At 42.9% G+C, this 22,255-nt stretch overlaps 1 protein-coding gene across 1 annotated transcript in view; it reads right to left on the bottom strand.

Annotated features, from left to right (window-relative positions):
• The window catches only part of PITPNC1 (phosphatidylinositol transfer protein cytoplasmic 1), a 235,275-nt gene that overhangs the window by 103,648 nt on the left and 109,372 nt on the right, over positions 1–22,255 (bottom strand). The window contains exons 2-4 of the mRNA XM_070561537.1: positions 14,915–15,063; positions 2,472–2,560; positions 1,422–1,429 (exon numbers count right to left, since the gene is read on the bottom strand). Of these exons, the coding sequence (XP_070417638.1) occupies positions 1,422–1,429; positions 2,472–2,560; positions 14,915–15,063 (246 nt within the window). The remainder of the gene's footprint in view (positions 1–1,421; positions 1,430–2,471; positions 2,561–14,914; positions 15,064–22,255) is intronic.

Below are 22,255 nucleotides of genomic sequence, written 5' to 3'. Positions count from 1 at the left end.
CTTTACACAGCCTCCATGGCTGTTTTCACAGTGACAGAGACTGGACCACAGTGCAGAAAATATTTACTGTAAGACCCTTTATAGAAAAAGTCTTCAAACCCCAGCATTAATCATTGAGTCCTTCTACTCACAGCTCTATGAAAGGGAGACTATCCCAATTTTAGAGATGAAAAACTTAAGTTCAGAGAAGTTAAGCTGCATTTTCTAGAGCAGTGGTTCCCTAACTTCTAAATGTAAAATTTGTATTTTGCAATAGAATTGCCCTTTTTTTTGAAGTTAGACACTCGGAGAAAATGTTATGTATATTCCTATCATTTCATAAAAGAAAAGACATTTTAATACCCAAGAATGAGGGACATAATTATCAACAGTTCTTTAAGTGGAATAAATGTAATTTTATGAAAAATTTTGAATATTATTCCACTTTTTTCTACTTTGCAGAGAACAGGTGCGAATGTACTTAAGGACCAACATGAGTTCAAGAACTGGCAACTGAGGGTCACTCACTTAAGAACTTCAGCCAGTAAGTGGCAGAGCCAGAAGACAACCAGGCCTATCTGACTCCAAAGCCTGTGACACTTTCATGGTATCTGTTAGGATGATGTATCTACCTATGATTCATGCGTTTATTCTGTCATCCAATAACTAGCGATTGCACATCTACTATGTGCAAGGTACCATGATGCCCACGCTAAGGACGTGATCAATCATTTTCCTCCATTTCTCTCTCACCATCTCTCTCTTTCCTTTGGCTGTTTGATTAAGACCAAAAACTCAACTCCATCCAAGCTCAGTTAACCATTTCCTTGTTATGACAGCTTGACCCACTGGCCATTGAGGAAAATGATCCAAATGAAAATACCATGACACAATGATGTTATAGGGTCCCATTTTTTAGTGTAAGTAATGATTCTAGAGGGTCTTAGGATAGGAAGAAATTAAATTATTTTTATCAAGCCACCAAGACTGTCCAATGCAGAGCTCTGAGTAAAATAGTTTGCATGTCTTTCCAGTTTCAACGTTCTCCAAAAGGGATCAGACCACAACCTGCAAGTGTAAGCCCCACCTTCCATCCATAACTACCATTGTCTTTTCCATATCACGTTTCTAGAAACTGTCCTTCTATTACAGTGAACTATCACCAGCAGAGCAGTCAAGCTATTTAAAATTACAAGTAAAAGTTAATTATATAAAGTGACTATCAAGGCATTTTAAATTAACATTCATGTTCTTGAACAAATGAGAACATTCAAGCTATTCCATTATATATAACTATGTAATAGCCTACATTTAAGTATCTGATTCTGAATTATTTCCCTATTTTTTTTTTATTACACTGACGAGATGAGACATACAAGGGAAGTTCCACTTACTCCATTGACCTTAGGCTGAATATTTTTAAATGATTAAATAAAACTTACTGTGTATTCTGGTCCCAGATGTTCATTTGGACAAGAGGGAAAAAAAAGAGAGAGACAAAATGATAATTTAGACCACGCTTATAAGCAATATAAAACCACAGAGCTAACAAATACTGACGAATTATAATTATTAAAAATGCAGTAAGGAAACCTTCCAAAATTTAATTTTCATAAATGCTGAATGTCTCCATGTTTGCTCTTAAAACTCTTTCATATGATACTTTTGTGGTTGGGCAGATAAGGACTGTAAGACAAGATTCAATTAGCCTATAGGTTTTGGCTAATTAAAAACCAAAGAGCTGGCATTATAAAAGCAGAATTAAAGACTAATAATTCCAGTAGGGCATTTCACTAACCACAAAGGAAATCTTTTAAGTGGAAAAGCAGCTTTTACAGCCAATAAGAAGGGCTTGTTATGATGATATTCAAGTGGGATCTCGAATTTTCATATGTTCAAGGGTAGGAACCAAGCCTTCTAAATTTTTTGGCCACAGTTTTTAGTTCAGTGTCAGAGGTTATTACCACTCTATTACAAGTGAGAGGGAAAGTGATCTTAAAGATTTTCATATTATCCACTTGCAAAGGAAGTAGTTTGAGGCAGAGAGACCCAAAAGAATCTTTTACATAAATTACAGTCATTTGGGGTTTTTTTAGGGGAGATGGGGTGCTGTAAAACAAACAAGTCAAAATAAACAACTTGCTTATAAACAAACCACACCCCAAAATTACTAGGAGATTATTGAGGAAACAGGGAGAAAGAAGGATAATGAAACCTGTAGAAATGTCACTAGAAAGAGCTTCCCATTTCCCCTCCATATGCTATTTACTACAATTGCTTTAAGAAGGAATACGGAATGGTTTAGCTTAACTCCTACCACCCCCTGCTAGGGAGAGCGTTGACCTAACAATATGAAGGCAAAGGGTTTGGGGAGATATTATGGGGCTCCCATAAGTCCCTGCTTGGATAATTCACCCTAAATCCATGAAAGTTGACTACCGCCATGTGCTTGCAGTGCTGCATGTGACATGCTGGTTATACGAAGGGCTTACCTGTAATCGTGTAGGGATAATAGTTCCAAGCCTTCTCTGTGACGTAAAATATTTTGGGAACGACAGCTCTAGCCCAACTAGGCAGTTTGCTAATAGGAAACAAATCAAAAAAGGAAAAAAAACAATTAGAGTCTGTCCAGAGCCTTGCTCTGCTACCCTGTCTTTCTGGATAAATTGACTGCTGGAGAAATCAGTTCTGAGGCATCTCTTCTCTCCACTGCCACCCCTTCCCCACGTCTCTGGTCTTCACCATAGTTAATCATTTCCTGTGCATATTCATATGCTCTACGTGTGAAGGCAGAAGGTTACAGCCTGGGGTAGGGAGCCTCATAGGACTGTAAGCCTGTCCTCCTTGATTTGATTTGCAAGGACATGAGAATTCAGTGCCTGGGAGTGTCACGTTTGGAGGGTTTGGCCAGTCTGGCCTTTGTCTCCTAGGAGTGATATGGCAGAAGTAATACGAAGGGATGTTTAAGCCTGAACATGGAGGTGGGGAGGCAAATATTAGAGCCAGGAATCAGCTTAACAATTCATCTCAGTGAGGTTTTGTAAATGGACTCTAGCAAAGCAAGTAGCAACTTGAGATATATGAAGAGGAATAAAATATAGCCCCCTGACGATGGTAGTCGGTTGACTTGTGTCCCCCCAAAGATATACTCATATCCTTACCCCTGGTACTTCTGAATGTAACCTTATTTGAAAGGAAGGTTTTTGTAGATATAATTAAGTTAAGGATCTCAAGATGAAATCACCCTAGGGTGGGCCCTAACTCCAATGACTGGTATCCTTCTAAGAGAAAGGAGAGCGAGATTTGAGACACAGAGACAGACAGAGAGGAAGGAGATGGCCACGTGAAGATGGAGGCAGAGGTTGGAGGGCTGCACCTACAAACCAAGGAACCCCAAGGATGGCAGCAGAAGCCAGAAACTAGGAGAGAGGCCCAGAAGGATCCTCCATCAGAGGCCCCGAAGGAACCAGCTCTGCCAACACCTTGATTTCAGACTTACAGCCTCCAGAACTGTGAGAGGATAAATTTATGTGGTTTTAAGCTGCCCAGTTTTCGGCAGCTCTGGGAAACTCATACAGTGACAGAGCCATTCCTCCGAAGCAGGGACCCAGGCAGGCATTTGCAGAAAACAAATTCTCAGAACAAGAAAAACCCAAGGGCAGATGTCCCAAGATCTTTGTAATCCAAGGACTGATTAAGTTTTGTTTCGTTTTCCTTCAGAGGCAAACTTTACAGCATAGCACAGGCCCAGAGAATTCCTTAAATACTATTTAAACATATAGTATTATATATTCCTTAAATATGTCTGCATGATTTTACTTCCCACCAGCACTATAGCCTGGGGTTTTCTCTCTTTCCAGATCCTACCATTTTGTTCTTTCCTGTTCTGGTGCCTACAGCTAAGTGTCTGGGACGCGGATGTCTAGCAGCACATCAGACTCAGAGATGACGCAGACTCTCCGCTCCTGAGGGCTGCGTGTTGGCAATAAAGAACACCGAGAGGCAGTTTTGAATTCCAAGCTGAGAAAACTAGGAGCGGGGGGACATCAAGCTAATGGAACCCCAAATACCCAACTCCTCTTGGACGTGAAATTGAAATGACAACCACAGCCAGTAAAATACTGTGCACCTTGTATGTCTTCTCCAATTGTTTCTCTTATTTCTGACAGGATCCAGGCCCTGCTTTTTAAAAGACAAATAGTATTTTCAATGGCTGGCCGGACCTAGCCCAAAGCTCTGGGCTGTTTATCAGGGCCAAAACAAACGGGAAATCAGAGCTCCCCGAAGCTGGGTGAGTGTCAGACGAAGACCACCGCTCCCAGGTGGGCTGCGAGGAGCGAGAGGAGCGGTTTTATAATTCACATAACAATTCTCCTTGCTGCTCGAGTGCAGAATTTCTCACTCCTATGAAATCATCTCTGCAGTAACTGCTCATTTACCTTACGTTCACACGGCTCCCAAGGAAGGGGCTGCTTCCTGACAGGGGTTTTTATAGCTTCTGCCTATGATTTATTCCTTCAGTCGCTGAAGCTGGAGTGCAACTGAGGTTGACGTCAAGAGTGGGAAAATCACAGTGGGCTTGCCTGCACGAAATGGTCACGAGCAAAACTTCTCCTGGGTTTCCCCGTTTGCCCCTACACCCCAGAGCAATATGCCCGTGGGTAGTATAGGAAGACGTGGATTCTACTCACAGGCAAGTGGTTTTCTTGTGGTTTGGAGGGACTGCAGCTAGGATGGTAGACTCTCATTAAAGTAAGTTAGGCATTGTTCTGCTTAGACAAAGTACATGTTTCCCTACAAGGATTAGGGTCCATTCTCCACTGTCCTCTCGGGGAGAGATGTTCCGTCTACAGTGCCCCACCCAGATGCACTAGGCTCCGCATGCACAGCACTGTGGGGCCCAGGTCCTCCTCCCTCCATAACTCATTCTCTGTATCATTTAAAAAACCTCCCAGCAGAACCACATTCCTAAGCAACAATCATTTTCTGGAAGGAAGATGAAAATCACTGGCAATTTTCCATTCACATTGAGAATTTTCCTATTTGTAAATGGTCAGGACTCCAGACTCTAGAATCACTATCTTAACTGTTTCATCCACCAACTCATGGAGGATACGCAGCACTCTAATCAGTTACCTTTTCCCATGAGATACCCTAAAAAACACAAGATGGCCTGTACGATTTTATGCTCTTCTAATCAGTCCGGGAAGGAGGCCCTCCTGGTATGTCACATACCAGGCCAGGCGCAGGGGGCATTTGCAACAAGTTTCATGACACGCTATTTAAATATTTTTAAGCCCACTAACAGACCTTCTCTCAGTCCCTGATTCCTCAGAGCACATCGTTATTCAAATCGTTTTTGTCTGAGAAAGTAAAATTTATTTTTCCCTGCAGCAATGATTTATCAGGGCTGCAAGGAAAATGGAATTAAATTAGTCCCCACTGTTGCTGTCACTTTTATGATGTATACTGTCACACAGCCTACAATTCTAAGGAGAAGTCTGTCACTCAAACTCATTACCAGGTGTCAAGCAAGAACCTCTCTTCTAGCAAGATGGCACAGTTTGAATCATGTCCTCTTGGTTCCCTGGCCAGCATCAAACATCCCAATGGCCCATCTTTAGAGGCACTGAGGAAAAAGACGGTCAGAACTCTAAAGACTTTCCAGAATCAGGAAATGTGCTGAGGTGGAATGATACGTTTTCCCAAATGCCTTTATCAATGCCTCCCAAAGAAAGACTTTTCAAAACATTTGGTTTCTTGCTTTTAAACTTTACTATGAAATAGAACACATCACTGACAGTGGAGTGACCAACTGGTCCTGGGTTATATAGAATTGTCCTGGCTTTAGCACTGAAAGTCTCATGCTAAATTCCTCAGTCTTAGGCAGACTGGGACAGTTGGTCACCCTAGAGCAGTGGTTCTCAGCAGCGAGGGATTCGGACCCCCAGGGGACTTGAGCAAGGCCTGGAAATATTTTTGGTTGTCATGACTGGGAGGGTGGGTGGTGGGGATGCTGCTGGCATCTAGCGGGTAGAGGCCAGAGATGCTACTCAACATCCTACAATGCTCAGGACAGCCCCGCCAACAAAGAATTATCTGGCCCCAATATTAACAGTGCCAAGGTTGAGAAACCTGGCCCTGGACATAGGTGGATATAGTTATTGCAACCTTTTCATATATTCCCCAGGTTTCCCTAAGTCACAACTGATCTGATAAGCAGGTCCCATAGGCAGACACAGTCCAAACTGGTCTCAGGTTCAGAGTGTTGATCTATTTCATAAAGAGCTTCTGGAACTGAAACCTAAACCGTCCCTCCATTAGAAGCTTCTGGCACTTTACAATCCAGATTATCACCAGATTCTCCCTGATATCTAATCTCACTTTGTAATTTATGCTCAATTGGGAATAATTTTTGGCCCCAGGAGGTACTGAACATCATTAGGCCAAATGTGGTCTAAATAGAGTCTAATTTCATTTTCTCAACAGGGATCAGAATTGTGACAGTCTTAACTGGAAATTTTGGGCTTAAACATTCCCAGCGGAAAGACAGTCCTTCTGAGTTCAGGAAAACGGTGCTTTACTCAGGATTTTCTCCTCCACAGTAGACTTGAAACTTGCCACTGTCTATGCTGAGATTATGCTCAAATTACTGCCGCTCATTTAAGTGATTTTTAAAAAGAACTTGGCTACCTTCATAACCTCATTTCCCACTGGTCCAGGATGGATATTCTGACTTTTTTTTTGGTTGTTTCTTGCTTCTGCCCAAACCTGGCCTTTGACAATTATCTGGTAATAATCAATTGTTCCTATCCAGTTCTATGTACAGTGATTTCTGAGGTCTTGAACTTTCTTCTCCAGCTGCTATGATTTATTCACTTACTCTTCTTAATGGTTGTTCTGGCTGGTCTTTTAGTTCTGCTCTTAATATAATTCTTTATATGGCAGCAAAGAAATGAGCAGAGATGCAGACTAGAGCCATCACCGGTGAGAGGCAGGGGTGCCAGGGTTCCACCCATGGGGAGCTCCTTGAACTTAGACGCCACCACCACTCTCCCTACTTAATGGGACAGCTTGTGCTGGGACTCTGGGGAAAAGGCCTGCCTTGTGCAGGTTCTTGGTATGCTCTGCTTGGATAGCATTAGGGTGACATGGTTGGCACCCAGGGGGCAGCCACATGTGTCAACATCATCAGTCAGGAGTGGGGCAGAACCAAGGCAGCGAATGCTTGACTGGATGCTAAGAGTCCAACCAGGCCTAAAGAGTCTGTTTCTGCGATTTCCCATGGGAACAGTTGAGGGAGCAGAATGCAGGAGTTCCTGGCAGCACGAGAACCCTTGGCATGCTCTTAAGGACTGAGATGGGAACAGAATAGAATAGCGTGGACTGCAAGGTATGCTGGGAAGAATCCCTTACATGCTCTACTTTTTCCAGTAGATATGCAAAATACTATTTATTAATGAATTAAATATACTTTATATTATATTCAATATTTACATATTAATATATATTTATATAGAATATTTAAGACTAAATATTCTAAAATATATACTGTTCTTATAAAGTATGGCTATTGTGTCCTGTCTGTCACTCCTGACTAGAATGCAAGTCCCACCAGGCCAGGGATCTTTGTTCTGCTCGCTGCTGCATGCCCTGCACCTAGAATGGTGCCTGGTACTCAGCAGGTGCTCAATAAATATTTCCTGAATGAATGAAGATTGTCTCTGAATGTGCAGAAGTCAATGACCATGAAGATTCTTTCAGAATAGCATGGAAATAAGCTCTCAGGTAAGAATCTCTGATTCTGACACTTTCTCTATGACCTGTTGCCTGGGCAGTGGGCTCTCCGAAAGCCACACGAGCTGTGGGCACTGAGCTCTTACTTTAGGCAAGATCTGGAAAATGGGATTGATTTGCTTGGCAGAGCTGGGAGAGCTGGGAGCAGAGGAAATGCAAGAGAAAGACCCAAGCCATGGCAACAAGGCTTTACCAATGAGCTGATAGGTAAAGTGACCAGCTGGTGGCTTTTCTTATCCTGTTAAACAGGATTCATGGCTTAGGGAAGCTGTACTCTCTCCTATCCAGAGCCACTGGAGGCCAAGAGAGGTTGTCCTGGAAGGCAAGAGCCACGTAGCATGAGAAACGTTGTTCTCTCGTGCAAATCAACTTAGGCATTAGGCGGAATCACGGTTAGAAGCTGGCAACCCTCCCTGACTGGCAGCTGCCAGCACAGCCTAATTAATCCACCAGCCATGGTGGGGAAGAACATGACACTTCATGACTGCAAAACAAGCCTAAAAATAGGCTCCATCTTTTCTCCAATGCCTCTCTCTCCCCACCCTCTGATTCCCTCCCCTCATGGGCTTCAGTGGGAAGGGCCTGGAGAGATGCTACAGATAAGGTGAAAATGAAAGGGGTCAAAGAAGAGCCCCACTCTCATGAGATTCTGGGTGGCAGGTTTTATTTAGAATCCCTACTCCAGTTTGATTAGTATCTTGCCTCCTTTCCCTGGATGCCAGTTGAAACCAGGGTTTTTGAAGAAAAGCCAAGAAATACCACTTATTTGGTTAGCTGAACTGGATCAAAGGCCTAAGGACAACCGCCAAAAATGTACTAATGTATTAGTACTAATGTAATGTCCTAAATGTATTAGGCAACTGCCAAAATATACTGTGTACCCAACAGTGTATCAGATGCTGTAGGATGGGGGATGGAGCAAATCATAATCCCTGGGAGATGAGAGGCAGGTAATAAAAGGATGAATGGCATTTTAAAGAGACATTATACCAACTTAAAAATGGGCAAAGGATTTCAATAGACGTTCCAAAGAAGGCATATAAATGGCCAATGAACACACAAAATGACACTCAACATCATTAGTCACTAGAGAAATGCCAATCAAAATCACAAGGAGATACCACTTCACACTCACTAGGATGGCTATAATCAAAAAGATAGACAATAACAAGTGTCGATGATTACGCAGAGAAATTGGAACCCTCATAAACTGCTAGTGGAACGTAAAATGGTGCAGCTTCTTTGGAAAACAGTTTGGAAGTTCCTCTCCCCACCCACTGGCAGCCTGGTTTGGACTGGGAATTCAATGGGATGCTTATGTCTGGGATTTTGGAATAAGTGATAGAAAAAATGGGCAACTCAGACCTACCAATAGCAGCCACGGTGGCGATGGCGGAAGGAAACAGTCTGGTTCTACTTAAAGATGGTTGTCATCACCGCTGCTCTTTGCCTCTTGGAGCTGCCCTTAGGAGCCGTCCATACACAAGCCTCCAGATAATTCTGTGGGCTGCTAACATCCTTCCATGAAATGTCCTTTCTGCTCAAGACAGACTCAGAGAGTAGGCCCTGACTACACAGGCACTGAGTGTTTCCAGTGCCTCTCATTGTTGCTTTGGGTAACAAATGATAAAGCAGTTTCTGAATATGATTTGGCTTCCCACATAGATTGATGTAAGGAAGACAATCCACTCACTTTGCCAGCTCATGAATTCACGTCCACAGGACAATGATATTTCTCTCTGTAAGTTATTAAATGAACTCTGGAACATCTTAGCTACTACCAGTCCAACTCTCAGCACCTACTTCCCTGTCTCCAGAGAAGGGTCCCCAACACACCACAGTGGCATAAGGATTATCTGGAGCTGAAGACATGTGAGAATCAGCAGTTACAGGAAGAGACTTTTTTGCAACTCCCCTTATCTGCCTAAAAGCAGAGCCTCTTGAAAGAATTCAATGGTCATAAATCCCCTCCCCAGGAGGTTTACAACCAGAAAGGACTGACTCCTATCACCAGGGTCGAGAAGTAAGCACCAGAATAAGAAATCTCCCAATGGACAGTGTCACAAAACTATCATATTATTTCCCATCCATTCTCCTAAGGCCCCATTTATTTTTCATAAAAGTCACGTGTTTTCCCGTAAGTGCCTTTTCTTCCCCCTCTCCTTCCCCTGTTAAAATTGTACACAAGCCCCCAATTCCAATCCCCCATTTGAGTCACATATTTCTGGATGCTCTTTCACACATCTGTGAATGAAAAGGTCTCATCACCTGTTAATCTGTCAGTTTCAGTTCAATTCACAGGCCCCCAATCACTGACCATAAGTGGGTCGAGGAAAGATTTTTCTTCTCTGACACCACTCACAAGATGGACAGATGGACTCACAAATGATGGAAGCAGTTGGTCTAAGGATCATACTTTGATCAGAAGGCAAGGACCATGTCTTACTTATTAGGAGATTCCTTCCAATACTTAAAAAATTTGTTGTGATTGTAGGTTTCAATAAATACCCATTCAATAAATTACAATTACAAAGCTGCGTTGCCAACATGGCAGTCCCTTGACCTGTGGATGCAGGACATGGGTTAACTTGAGGTGGATCTAGTTTGTGACTACAAAGTAACAGGTTTACTCCTCTTCTATGATACGGAAATTCATTTTATTATTTTATAGTTATGCCACATATCAATTTTTTCTTTCTCCCTTACTAAACCATAATCTCCCTGGTTCTAAGATATGTGCCCATACTCTTCCAAATATGCCAAGCGACTTTTAAATTGTAAAAGGACGGACCTAGTTTAGACTCGTGCAAAGGGAACTGAAAGCACTTTTTTTTCCTGCGCCTTATTCGTTACTCATTTACATATGCTGGAGGAGAGTCAGGATAAGGTCTGAAACATACTTTGAGCATGGAAGATTAGAGGTGAAGGATCTGAAAGGTTGTCCAGTTTAACCACCTATTTAATGTTTGCATCTGCTCGAGGACAACCTGACGAGTGGGTGTTCCACTCATGCTCAAGCACTCCCACGGACAGCATAATTGACTATAAGGCACCCTGTTGCACTCTCAGATGGCTCACATACTTAGATTTCTTCCTTAAACTGAGCCTGAATCTTTCTCCTACCATTCTCACCCATTGTTCTTGGTCCAATTGGTCCTTCTGAGTCTTATAGGATACATAAGCCTAATTCATCTCCCACTGGATTCCGCCATTATACACCCCAAGTCTAGCTTTTCTAGGTTGAAAGTTCTTGATTTCTTCAGTCATTCTTCACATCACTTGGGTTTCTAACCCTAAAACTCATATAAACAATTTTGGAAAAGTTGAATAAATAGGAGGGACTTGCCCTACCAAATATCAAGGCTCTTTATAAAGCTATAGTAATTAGAAATTTTAGGATTATATTCTCAAATTCTATTTTAAAAAAACCCTGTTGGCATTTTAATTATATCTGCATTAAATTTACAATTGATTTGGGAATCGATGGCAACTTTATAATATAGCATTTCCCATCCATGAATATTGCCATTTATCTAGGGTTTTTAAAATGTCCTCCACTAACATTGCATATTTTTTTCCAAAGAAAATTTTGTATATCATGTAGATTTATTACCGGGTATCTTTAAGTTTCTTTTTCTATTGTAAGTGGAATTGCAAAAAAATTATATTTTCCATTTATTGTCCCTGCTGTATAAACAGTGCTACTGATTTTTGTATATGAATTTTATACCCAGCAATCTTGTTGAAATCTCATATTGATGCTAACAGAGATAAATCTGATCACATCATGGTTTATTATTATTATTCTCTGAGGTATTTAATTTGCTAATTTTTGATATGGGATTTCCTTGCTTACGTTCTTAACTGAGATTGGTCTACATTGTCCTTTCTGTACTGTTGTTCTTCAGTTTTGTCCTGAAGATTCACGTGGCAGGCACTATTCATTGTCTTCACAGCAGTCACCATCCATTTCCTCCCACTTTCTCAGAAGCAGATCCTGCCTCTCTTGAAAATCTTTCTCTTTTTAGCAAGGAGGAAAATCTTACGTCTCATTGGCTGGAACCAAGTCACATGACCATCTCTAGCTGCAAAGGTGGCTGGAAAGTGAGTATCTGACATTTTCAACCACTAATTATTTAGACATTTTTACATTTCTAAATGATGAGAAAGTTCATTTTTTGTTGTTTTTATCCATTTCTTATTGTAATGCTTTGTAATCAGCCAACAGGATCTACATGATACTGATTTTCTGGTATTTGCTGAGACTGATTTCTAGCCTGGTTTGTAGTCAGTTTCTGTACATTTTCATGTGTGTTTGCAAAGCATGTTGGTTCTAGGGTCTATTAATGTCCACCAGATCAAGTTTGTAATTGAGTTGTTTACATCTTCTCTATGTCTGCTAAATTGTTTATCTACTTGATCTATCAGTTTATTAAACAGGTATGTTAAAACCTCTCGTGATAACTTTAGGCTACTTGTGATTTTGTCAGTGTTGCCATATATTTGTTGAGCTGGGTTCAGGGCCAGGATTTAACTCACATATCTTTATTGTGACCGTGACATATTTCAATGTCTTACCATCAAAATTTATATTTTTCTATTGACCATGTTTTTTGTAGGCTTCTCTTTGTTCTTCCTCTGCCTTCTACTGGATTGGTCAAGTTTTCTCTTGGAAGTTATGTATTGTTTTACCATTCCATTAGAGGTTATCTTTGTAATTTGAATATGCACACTTGCCTTAAACAATTTTAAATTAATCAACATCACTTTCTTCTTCCTAAACAATATTAGCAATTTAGAGTATGTTTTATTTACTATAATTACTAACCTCTCATCTTCTGCTATTACTATTATTTAAACTCTACAAATATACCCCCAATTACTCATTATTAATATTTTTTAAACATTCTATACTCATTCCGGTTTGCCCAGATGCTTACTGATTTCTTTGTTTAGCATTACTTCTAGATCCCCCTCCTCCTTCTTGGGTTCAATTTCCTTTTACTTCAAGCATATCCTTTAGTAGTTCTCTCAACGTTGTTCTCTGAGCGGTAAGCTCTCTTAGTCCTTGATTGTCAAAAATGATTTTTATGCACAATTCTCAGTTCTAACTCCCCATTTGTGTGGGCCAAGGCCACATTTCCTGTTCCCTTACAGGCATGACACCCCCAGCCCCTAGATGTCAGGGTCTACACTCAGTTCTGACACCCTCCAGCTTCCTCAGCATTAGTTCATGTGCTGTCCACTCTGGTTTTAGTTTCTTCTTTATTTCTAGGACCTGAGGATTTCCATTTCTTTGTTTTGAACTCAGCTTTATATCGTTATATTTCATTCTGTGTTTGTCATACGAGGTGGAGGAAGGTCCACATTAATCTTTTTAGTTACTATTACTGGAAGTCCAGATATTCTATTTATAACAAATTTCCCTCTTACTAATGCTTATTATTCTCCTTTAAAATAAATAGCATATAATTTGATAGAGAAAACAGACATGACAGAGACAGCTGGACACTTCTTGTTCTGTTTCAGGAAAAGTTATAAAGCTTCCTAAAATTTTTCTTTAAGTTGATATATAGGAAATATTCCCCAGGCAATATCTTGGGAAAATGGAGTCATCTGCCAAGAAATGGAATTTTCTGTAGGTTTGTATCTGTTTTCTTGCGTCTCCCTTGCTTCTGTTTGCTCTGCAGAGACGATCCCTGCTCAATAGTTGATTTACACCCTCTGCACAAGAATGCCAGAGGAGCATATTGAGAAACCTGTCTCTATAGGGAAGCCATCCCCAGGCTAGACCAGGAGCTCAGCTACTCCTGCAGATCAACAGCTGGCTAGAGGCTGAACTGGTTCCAAATCCTGGGAATTCACAGCTACTAATAGATGAATAGGATCAATTTCATTTGCATTTCATCGTGACTCAGGAATTCCCTGGTACTCCATCCCTGGGCAGATTAAAATGCATTGGTTTAATCAGCCCATGGCCTTCACTGTCAGAATACTGGCCTGAGAGACTGCCATACACCCTAGTGACAGGACCCAAACTCTCACATCAAAATGGAATAGTCCACTTCAACCTGCCAGGGGGTGGAGGCCAGGTGAGAATGATGAAATCCAAATACAGCTCCTCTCAGAGATGTCTGACCATGGTCAAATCACTGAGAATGGATAAATATTCACACGTATCAGTGAATAAACTGGGGCTCAGTCCAGCTGTTATGTGGGAAATGCTTTCTGAATAATTCCATATGGGCTCTAGGAGAGGCCATAGGTGAGGGTAAAGAGTATTCATGGAAATGAGAGCAAAGACCAGACTGGTCATGCACTGGTTCACTGGAGTAGATAGTTACTTTCAATAAAATATACTCCAAATGGCATGTGACTACAAATGTTCTGACCCAGAAAAGAAGTGAATGGAAGAAAATGGGCTGCAGGGGGCTGTAGGGTAGGAAGAAGATCAGACAAGCTCCAATAATCAATTACGCCATTCATGATAAGAAAATAGCAAGAGATTAAAGAACATATTTTGCAAAGCAGAAATGGTTGTCCTCATTGCTGCCGGGTTATGATCCTCAATGCTTTACCTTTCCAAAAGAGGAGAGGACAAGCTCTGCCTTGGGAAGGATGGGTCGGTCCACCTGAGAAATAGAAACCACCCTAGCATTGTATATCACTTTGGTCACAGGTGACTGTTCGTTTTGTCAACACCCTTTGCAGACACCTGAGAGGTCACTTGGCAATAAGTGGAAATCTTACCAAGCCAAGACCCCAATGGCACACTGCCACTGCCAGCACTTCTCTACAACCTACAGGCAAAGCCATCTCTTTCCTCCTGCTAACACTGAACCAAGGGACAAGACAAAGTCCTTTAATCCTTAAGATCAGATTTCATCTTAACATGTCACGGAAGGCATGGGAAAGGCAAGAGGAAAGCTTCTCCTAATGAAAATGCAGTCAAGGACTATTTTGCAGAAGGCAGGGGATTCTGTTTTTGGAAACGACTAGAATGGTGGATCTATAGGGTGGATGTAATGACTTTCCAAGTCGCCTTTTGACCCCACACACTGCCTGTATCTCAGTCCTGCGGTGGGGCCAGGTGGGAGGGGCTCCTGCATGGGAGAGGGCCCGCGACCCCGTGACTGACCTGTTGAGATACACTCGCTTCTCGGTGAACTGCCCGTTGCCGTGGTAAGGGTCCTCGAAGGGCTCATTCTGGACGACCTCCACCCCTTCTCCTCGGTCACTCTGTTCGTGGCTGTGCTTGCTGATCATGTACAGTTGTCCAATTTTGTACTACAAAACACAGAGACGGAGAGGTCAGCCCCACTGCTTGCCTTCGAAAACACCCCACCTTTAACTACTGCGTGGCGAGCGACTAATAGCATCAGCCCTCTCTGTTGAGAAATGAAAGCAGACACACGGGCCTGGTGTTACTTTTCCTCGGGAGTGAAGAGAAGAACCAGTTGTGAGTAGCATGTAGAAACGGCGTGTTCCTGTGAGCAGATTGCATCACCTGGGGGAATGCTCGCTGGGGTGGCCGGCGGTCTTCAAGGTTTGGCAGTGAACCAAGACATGGGGGGCAGCCGGGAGGTGGGAGCACTGGAGTCCCCTTTCCACTCTGGCCCTACAGGGTTCAGTGGAGCTAAAGCTCTATGTTGCTTGGCCAAAGACAGGCTAGGGTGTGTTATTTCTGTCCCTTCTGCCTAATTAGGGAATTCGCTGCATTGCTGGGCACAAGAGGATTAGATGTCATCTGTCTCTTCCATCACCTCTCTCAAAGTGCTCAACTCTCCTGGAGGCCTCTGTTCCCTAGAACGGTAGTGGTCAGAGGTGGCTGGACATTAGAATCACCTGGAAGCCTCTAAAAACTCCAGATGCCCAGGTCCCACCATGAGTGGAACCTGTGTTCTAAAGGCTGATCCACAATGAGGAAAATCTACAATATCTTTAGCTCCTTTTTATCCAATTCCACTAACAGTGTGGAGCCTTCCAGCCTGAGGTCCCAGAAGCCATATGTGCTTCCATGAAAATGATAATATGGAATAACATTTGATATGAACGCTTTCTGTCCTGTCATCATTTGTTCCACTTTCCTTCCTACTTCTCTGAAAACCCTGGGCCCAGCAGGCATTTCTTCACCCAGTGAATTTCCAAAGTGGCAAAACTAATTTGATGGAGAAAAGAGAGAGAGAGAGAGGAAAGAGAGGGGAAATAAAATGACTTTTGTTCAGACTCAGGAGGCAGGACAGTGAGACCCTTCTGTGGTCCATCCCGCAGATTCAGTGTGAAACAACATACACACACACACACACACACACACACACACACACACACAGAGCGTCATCATTGTCGAGGCCCTTGGGATGGGGGAAAGAGGCCTGAGTTTGCAGCAACCTAATGACGGCTCTGGGCTGTTCCCAAAAGAGCCCAGGCCAGCAGGGATATAGGTCTCCTGTCTACACGCATAAGAGAGAGAAAGAGATTTTAAATTAAGGGGGCAGGTGAAATGTATAAATCAACAGTGCAGTGGGTTCCAAGGCTGAGAGGACACACACGTCTGAAGGTCCCTCTTTCATTCTGAGGCAGGTGCAGGGAGGGGAGTGTGAAGAGAATCTGAAAGGCTCTGGTTTGAGGCCAGCCCCAGGGACCAGGCCCAGTAACCATGACAATGGGAACAGCAGCCTGCTGGGTCTTCTCAAAGGGCAGTGCCACGCCTCTCCCCAGAAAGGTCTACATTTAAAAGGCTTTTAACATAAGTGTGTGTGCTTGGGGGAAGGGGGAGCACTGAGGATAAGAGTAGGAAGAGGAGAGAGGAAAATCAAAGATAAAATCTATTTTTAAAACGAATTCTGGAGTCAGAATCTTCCCGGCTTCCCCTTAGTAAGTCCTGCTCTTACTTTTGCTCCTAAAGACTAACACTTTTTCCAGGGGAAAGACAGCAAGAAAGAGTTTACAGGTTGGAGATCTGTGAGACACACCTGTGAAATCAATGCTCCACCTTATGCAGACGGGCACACAGGCCTGTAACAGGATGTCCTGTTGCCCAGAGGTGGAGATTTCAATGGCAATTGCTTTGTACTTGGTGTCCAAAAAATAAGAGTTTACCTACAGTGGAATATTATTCAGCCATAAAGAGGAATGAAGTATTGAAACTGATACTGCTAAATGGGTGTTATGGGTTAAACTGCCTCCCAAAAACTCTTATGTTGACGTCCCAGTGCCTCAGAATGTGACCTTATTTGTGACAGAGTCTTTGCAGAGGTAATCAAGTTAAAATGAGGTCATAAGGGTGGGCACTAAGAAACAGGACTGGAGTCCTTATACAAAGGGGCAAGTTGGACGCAGAGACATGCATAGAAGGAAGACGAGGTGGAGCGATGCAGGGAGAAGATGGCCATCCACAAGCCAAGGATTGGCCTAGAATAGATCCTTCTGTCATAGCCTTCAGAGGGAACCAGCCCTGCCGTGACACGTAGACCTTGGACTTCTAGTGCCACAACAGTGAGACCATAAAGTTCTGATTTAAGCCACTCGGTCTGTGGTGCTTTGTTACGGCAGACCTGGCAAACAAATACCATGGGTACGGGATTTCCTTTTGGGGTGATGAAAATATTTTGGATCTTGATAGAGGTGCTGGTTGCACAATATTGTGAATGTACTAGATGCCACTGAGTTGACTTTAAAATGGTTAAGTTTATATTATGTGATTTCCATCACAATTTTTTAAAAAAAGTCTTGTCTCTGCTTCTGAAGCAGATACTCCTAAACCAAAATCCTGTCAAAGGCTTTAGTGGGGGGTTTGGTAGAAGAGCTCAGTCTACCACTGGACCATCTTGAGGAGCTCCAACCCACTCACATATGGAAACTGGATGGGATCAAGGATGACGTGTGACACAGAAAAGCCATTAGCCGGACTAGTCAGCTCAAGTGCTTCCTGCTCCGTGGAGAAGGGCATCGGCCGAGGCAGCCGGCACTGATTCACTGTGGCCCGAGGAGGGCCTGGCTGCCTGATCTCATTGATCATTCCAGCGGCTCCGGAATGAGCCAGCGCAGGGCAGACACCAGCCTTAGCTCACTAAGATAGCGTCAGTCTGGGGGCGACCAAGAGACGCCAGATGCAGTAACACAGGTGACATTGCTGGGGGTGGCGGGACACTCAAGCCCAGACACTGAGGTGGTCAAGGGCTCTGTAGCTGTCACTTATTTCCCTCCTCAGCAAGTGAGGCCTGCTCTGCTGCTTGTGGCTATCTGAGCTGGGCCGTAGAGAAGCAGAGGTTCTGTTCTTGTTTTTAAACCACAAATTGACTCACAGATACATACATCAAGCAGATTCTCAGTTGGGGAGAAGAGGGCAGGACAAATAGTCCGTGAAACATCTGACTCAAAGTCACTAGATACTCCTAAAAATGCTCAACCCCGGGCCGTCCCAGCCCTTTTACATTCAGACTCTGTGGGAGAAGGCAGTTGGGACCTCATTCAATCCAACAGAGAAATGCTGAGAAGCCCTGGAGGAGAGAGTGGCGAAGGCATTCATTGGTACCTGCACAATACTAAACAGTGCCGAGGCCAAAATGTTCTATCTTTAGGAAGCCCATTTCTTCTTTCCCCTTTAATACTAATTTCTTGCAAAGCTTCATCCCTAATTTAGTGAAAATACCCCATCCCTCATCACCAGCTCCAAACCAATTTGTATGTCAAATGAAGGCTGCCAGATCCAGACTCAGAGGGATTCTGAAGACTTTGAAGCCAGAGGATTGATAAGAGAATCGATGATGATGAGGGAGAGTGTAGCTGAATTGATTGCCTATTAGTGCAAGGCACCAATTAGGTGCTTTATATTCATTTCTAATACTCACAGTGATTCATCAAGGTCGGTATTTACAGGTGAGGAAGCTGAGTCTCAGAGAGGTTAGAAATGCTGTCCATGCCACGTGGCTTCTAGGTGGCAGAGCTGGGACTGGAACACCACGGATCTGTCCTCTTCTCCACCCAACTTCAGCCCTCATTTCTCTAACAGGTGAGTTGCTTTCACAATTCTAGGCCTCACTATGATTGATAAAGGGGGGTCGTTCGGAGCCACTGCCTCTGAACTTTGCTATTTCAGAAGATGAAGAACAAAAGTCTGATATCATTTGAAAGATCAAAGTTGTTTAAACTGTGCTCACATATGGAATGGTGGAGCAATTATGCTCTAACTTTGTAAAATCTATTGTTATAATTCCAGCGTTTGGGTAATCATCATCACGGCAATCATGATTAGAGACAGCTCCTCGCTGCAGGGCTGAGCCTCTGTGTGAGCCATCATCAGAACAGCTACCCCAAATAATTATCTCTGCAGTCTAAAGACATCTCGGGGCTTCAGATCTTTCCCACTTGCACACAGCGCTGCACGTTTGACAGAGCTGCAAATTTTGAGAGAAGGCAGAGTTGCGTAATGTGCTTGGAGAAGCCAAGCGGTTTCATCGGTTTGTACTTTTGCAAACTCTATGGCGGGGCGTGATCAAGTTACTTAATACAGTTCAACCTCAAACTCTGGTTTTAGAAAAGGCAACCCCAAGCCAGAACTCCTGAGTACGATAAGAGATTATTAACTGAGCACCAACAACACCTTGAACACCATCCTTGCTGAAAGCTGAAAGAAGGACAGGACCCAAAATTTTAGGCTCAACAGAACTCCAAGCTATAACTGATTTTCACTTAACTGCCCTCTCCCTCCCTGGCTGCTGAGCTTCAGAGGTCTCTGCAAGGCCAGGCTCCCAGATTGCCCCACCCTAAAGAAACAAGGAGGCGCCATCTTCCTTCCAATTCGTCCCTGTGTCCTCCCTTCCTGTCCCCTTTCTCTTCCTCCATTTCCAGTCATCATGATGTGAAAGGTGGGAACGACTGCTTTGCAATAAACTTCACCAACTCCAGATGGAGTTATTCCGATGTTATGACTCGGGACCTCAAGGCTCCAGGTTGGGAATCAGAATTTACATCTACTTTCACCTTTACCATCAAAATGGATGGATGCCACATAACCTAATAACCACACAGAAACACCTGTCCCTCTGACCTAACGTGACATCATGTATTTTTTCCATCTGTGAAATGTGAGTGATTCCTGCCTGTCTCACTCTGGCTGTGTCGATAGCGGAAAGAGCAGAGGGTGATATAATTTGGCATTCTCGGGATTTTCCCCCATTATTCACATCACTATTAATGCTTTTGTCAAAACTCTTCCAGCCTTCTCCACTCTCAATACCTGGACCTTAAAGCACAGTGAAACAATCGCCTCATGATACGCAAGGAGCCCACTGAAGAGCATCTGAAAGATAAAACGTCACACAGGATTCAGAAGCATTGCAGTCTTCCGGCAAAGTGGTGCCAAAATTGTAATTAGACACAGGGAAGGAGATACAATGAGTCTAGATTTTAACAACCTTGTCTCAGAGAGCTAGAGGCTAGAGCTCGCTGTTGTCTGCAATCCCACAGCACAGCTAAGGCACCAGGACAAATGTTCTGGTCCAGCAGTCAGCAAACTACGTGGGCTGGTGCCTGTTTTTTAAAGAAAGTTTTATTGGAACAAAACCACGCTCACTCATTCTGTGGTTCCTTTCATTATACAACAGCAGGGTTGAGTAGTTGCAATGGAGACTGTATGGCTTGCAAAGTTGAAAATATTTACTATCTGGCGCTTTGCAGAAAAAGTTTGCAGACCTCTACTCTAGTCCACCGGCACTGGGTCTGGTCTGGGCCAGCCAGCCGCTCACCTAGACCTGTGCTGTCCGGTCTGGTAGCCACTTGCCGTATTTGTCTAGCGAGCATTCGAAACTTGGCCTGTGTAATGGAAGGACAGAATATTAAACTTTCTTTAATTTAAATTTAAAAACTGACATTCATTTCACCTATTAGTAAACTTTACATGTTTTTGAAACACCTTGGGTACGTGAATCTACTTTTTCAACTGGAAATTTTATGAAATCTAAATTCAGATCCAGTACCTCCAAGGAAAAATTAGCATCTGACTTGAGATAGCTGTCAGTGTAAAATGCACACTCAATTTTGAAGATTTAGCAACCAAAAAAAAAGTAAAATAGCTCATCAATAATTTTTATATTGATTACAGATTGAAACAACAGTATTTTGGATATATTAGGTTAACTGAAATATATTCTTAAAATCAACTTCATCTATTTCTTTTTACTTTTTTAAAATGTGGCTCCTAGAAAATTCTAAATGACATACGTGACTCGCATTTGTGGCTCACACATTTCTATTGGACGGTGCTCGTCTAGACCCTAACTAGACCAACAGGGATCGAGCGTCAGGCCATTATGCCTCGCCAAGACTTTACATGCTGGCTGGTCAAGCGACAGAGCCAGGCCGAGGGTTTCCGTGTTTCCAAGCTAGCAAGGTGGAGCACTGACCAGTAGGGATCTGTTTGGAGAAGGCTCTCTTTCTGAGGACTGGTGATTAGCTGGACCTCCAGAGAAGTGATAATTGTTCACAGTGTGCTATGATGGAAAGCACTGGGGTTTTAAAACTGAAAACTTGGAGCCAAAGTCCTGATTCTGCCTTTGATTTAGCTTTGTAACCTGAGACAATTTACTTATCTGAGCCACAGTTTCTTATTATTAACATGGGACTAATAAAATACCTCACAGGACATGGTGAGAATCAAGTGAGAAAAAACCTTACGAACTGAAATGCTTTGTAAAATGTAAAACTGTTACAAACTGCTGTAGCTATTGCTCCTTCTGTTGCAACACGTCTGACCCGGCCTTGAAGATCTGTTTCATTCTTTTCCCTGTTACAAGAGAACAAGGCATCTGCCATATACCCGTACAACCAAAAACCCAAGAAAACTTGACCATCTGCTCAAGACTATCTTTTCCTTCGGTAAGCATTTTTATCAGATGGTATTCTGATCGAACACTTAGCAAAATATTCTAAAAAAGCCTGAAGACTTCCACTTATATGAGGTAGCTAGAGTAGTCAAATTCATAGAGACAGAAAGTAGAATGATGGGTGCCAGGGGCCGGGGAGGAGGGAACGGGGGTTACTGTTTAATGGGGACAGAGTTTTGGGATAATGAAAAAGTTCTAGTGAAGGATGGTGGTGATGGTTGTACAACACTGTGAATGTACTCAATGCCATTGAACTGTACATTTAAAAATAGTTAAAATGGTAAATTTTATGTGATGTGGACCTTATCACAATTTTTTTAAAAGCCTGGGAACATATTTTTTAGTGAGTGTGGCTCACTTGCTCCAAACCTCAAGGTGCCCACCTAACAGTGAGTCTATTTTTATGATTATGAAAAAGCTTTTTCAAAGGACGGAGACTTTTCTATTTGATGGCTCTTTGGTTTGGAAGCTTATCTGAAGGTGTTGAGCTGAGTGGACAGGAGAACTAGAAAATGACTCGCTCAGAGGCACTGTTGCATGGCACGTGGTTATTCCTGCCATGCCAGGGGAGTCGTCTGGCTCACTGTGCCCTAGAC

The sequence above is a fragment of the Equus przewalskii genome, chromosome 10 (genome assembly GCF_037783145.1).
Source record: "Equus przewalskii isolate Varuska chromosome 10, EquPr2, whole genome shotgun sequence".
Classification (NCBI taxonomy): domain Eukaryota; kingdom Metazoa; phylum Chordata; class Mammalia; order Perissodactyla; family Equidae; genus Equus; species Equus przewalskii.
The sequence above is the reverse complement of the archived record's forward strand: the minus strand, read 5'-3'. Positions and strand labels throughout refer to the sequence as shown.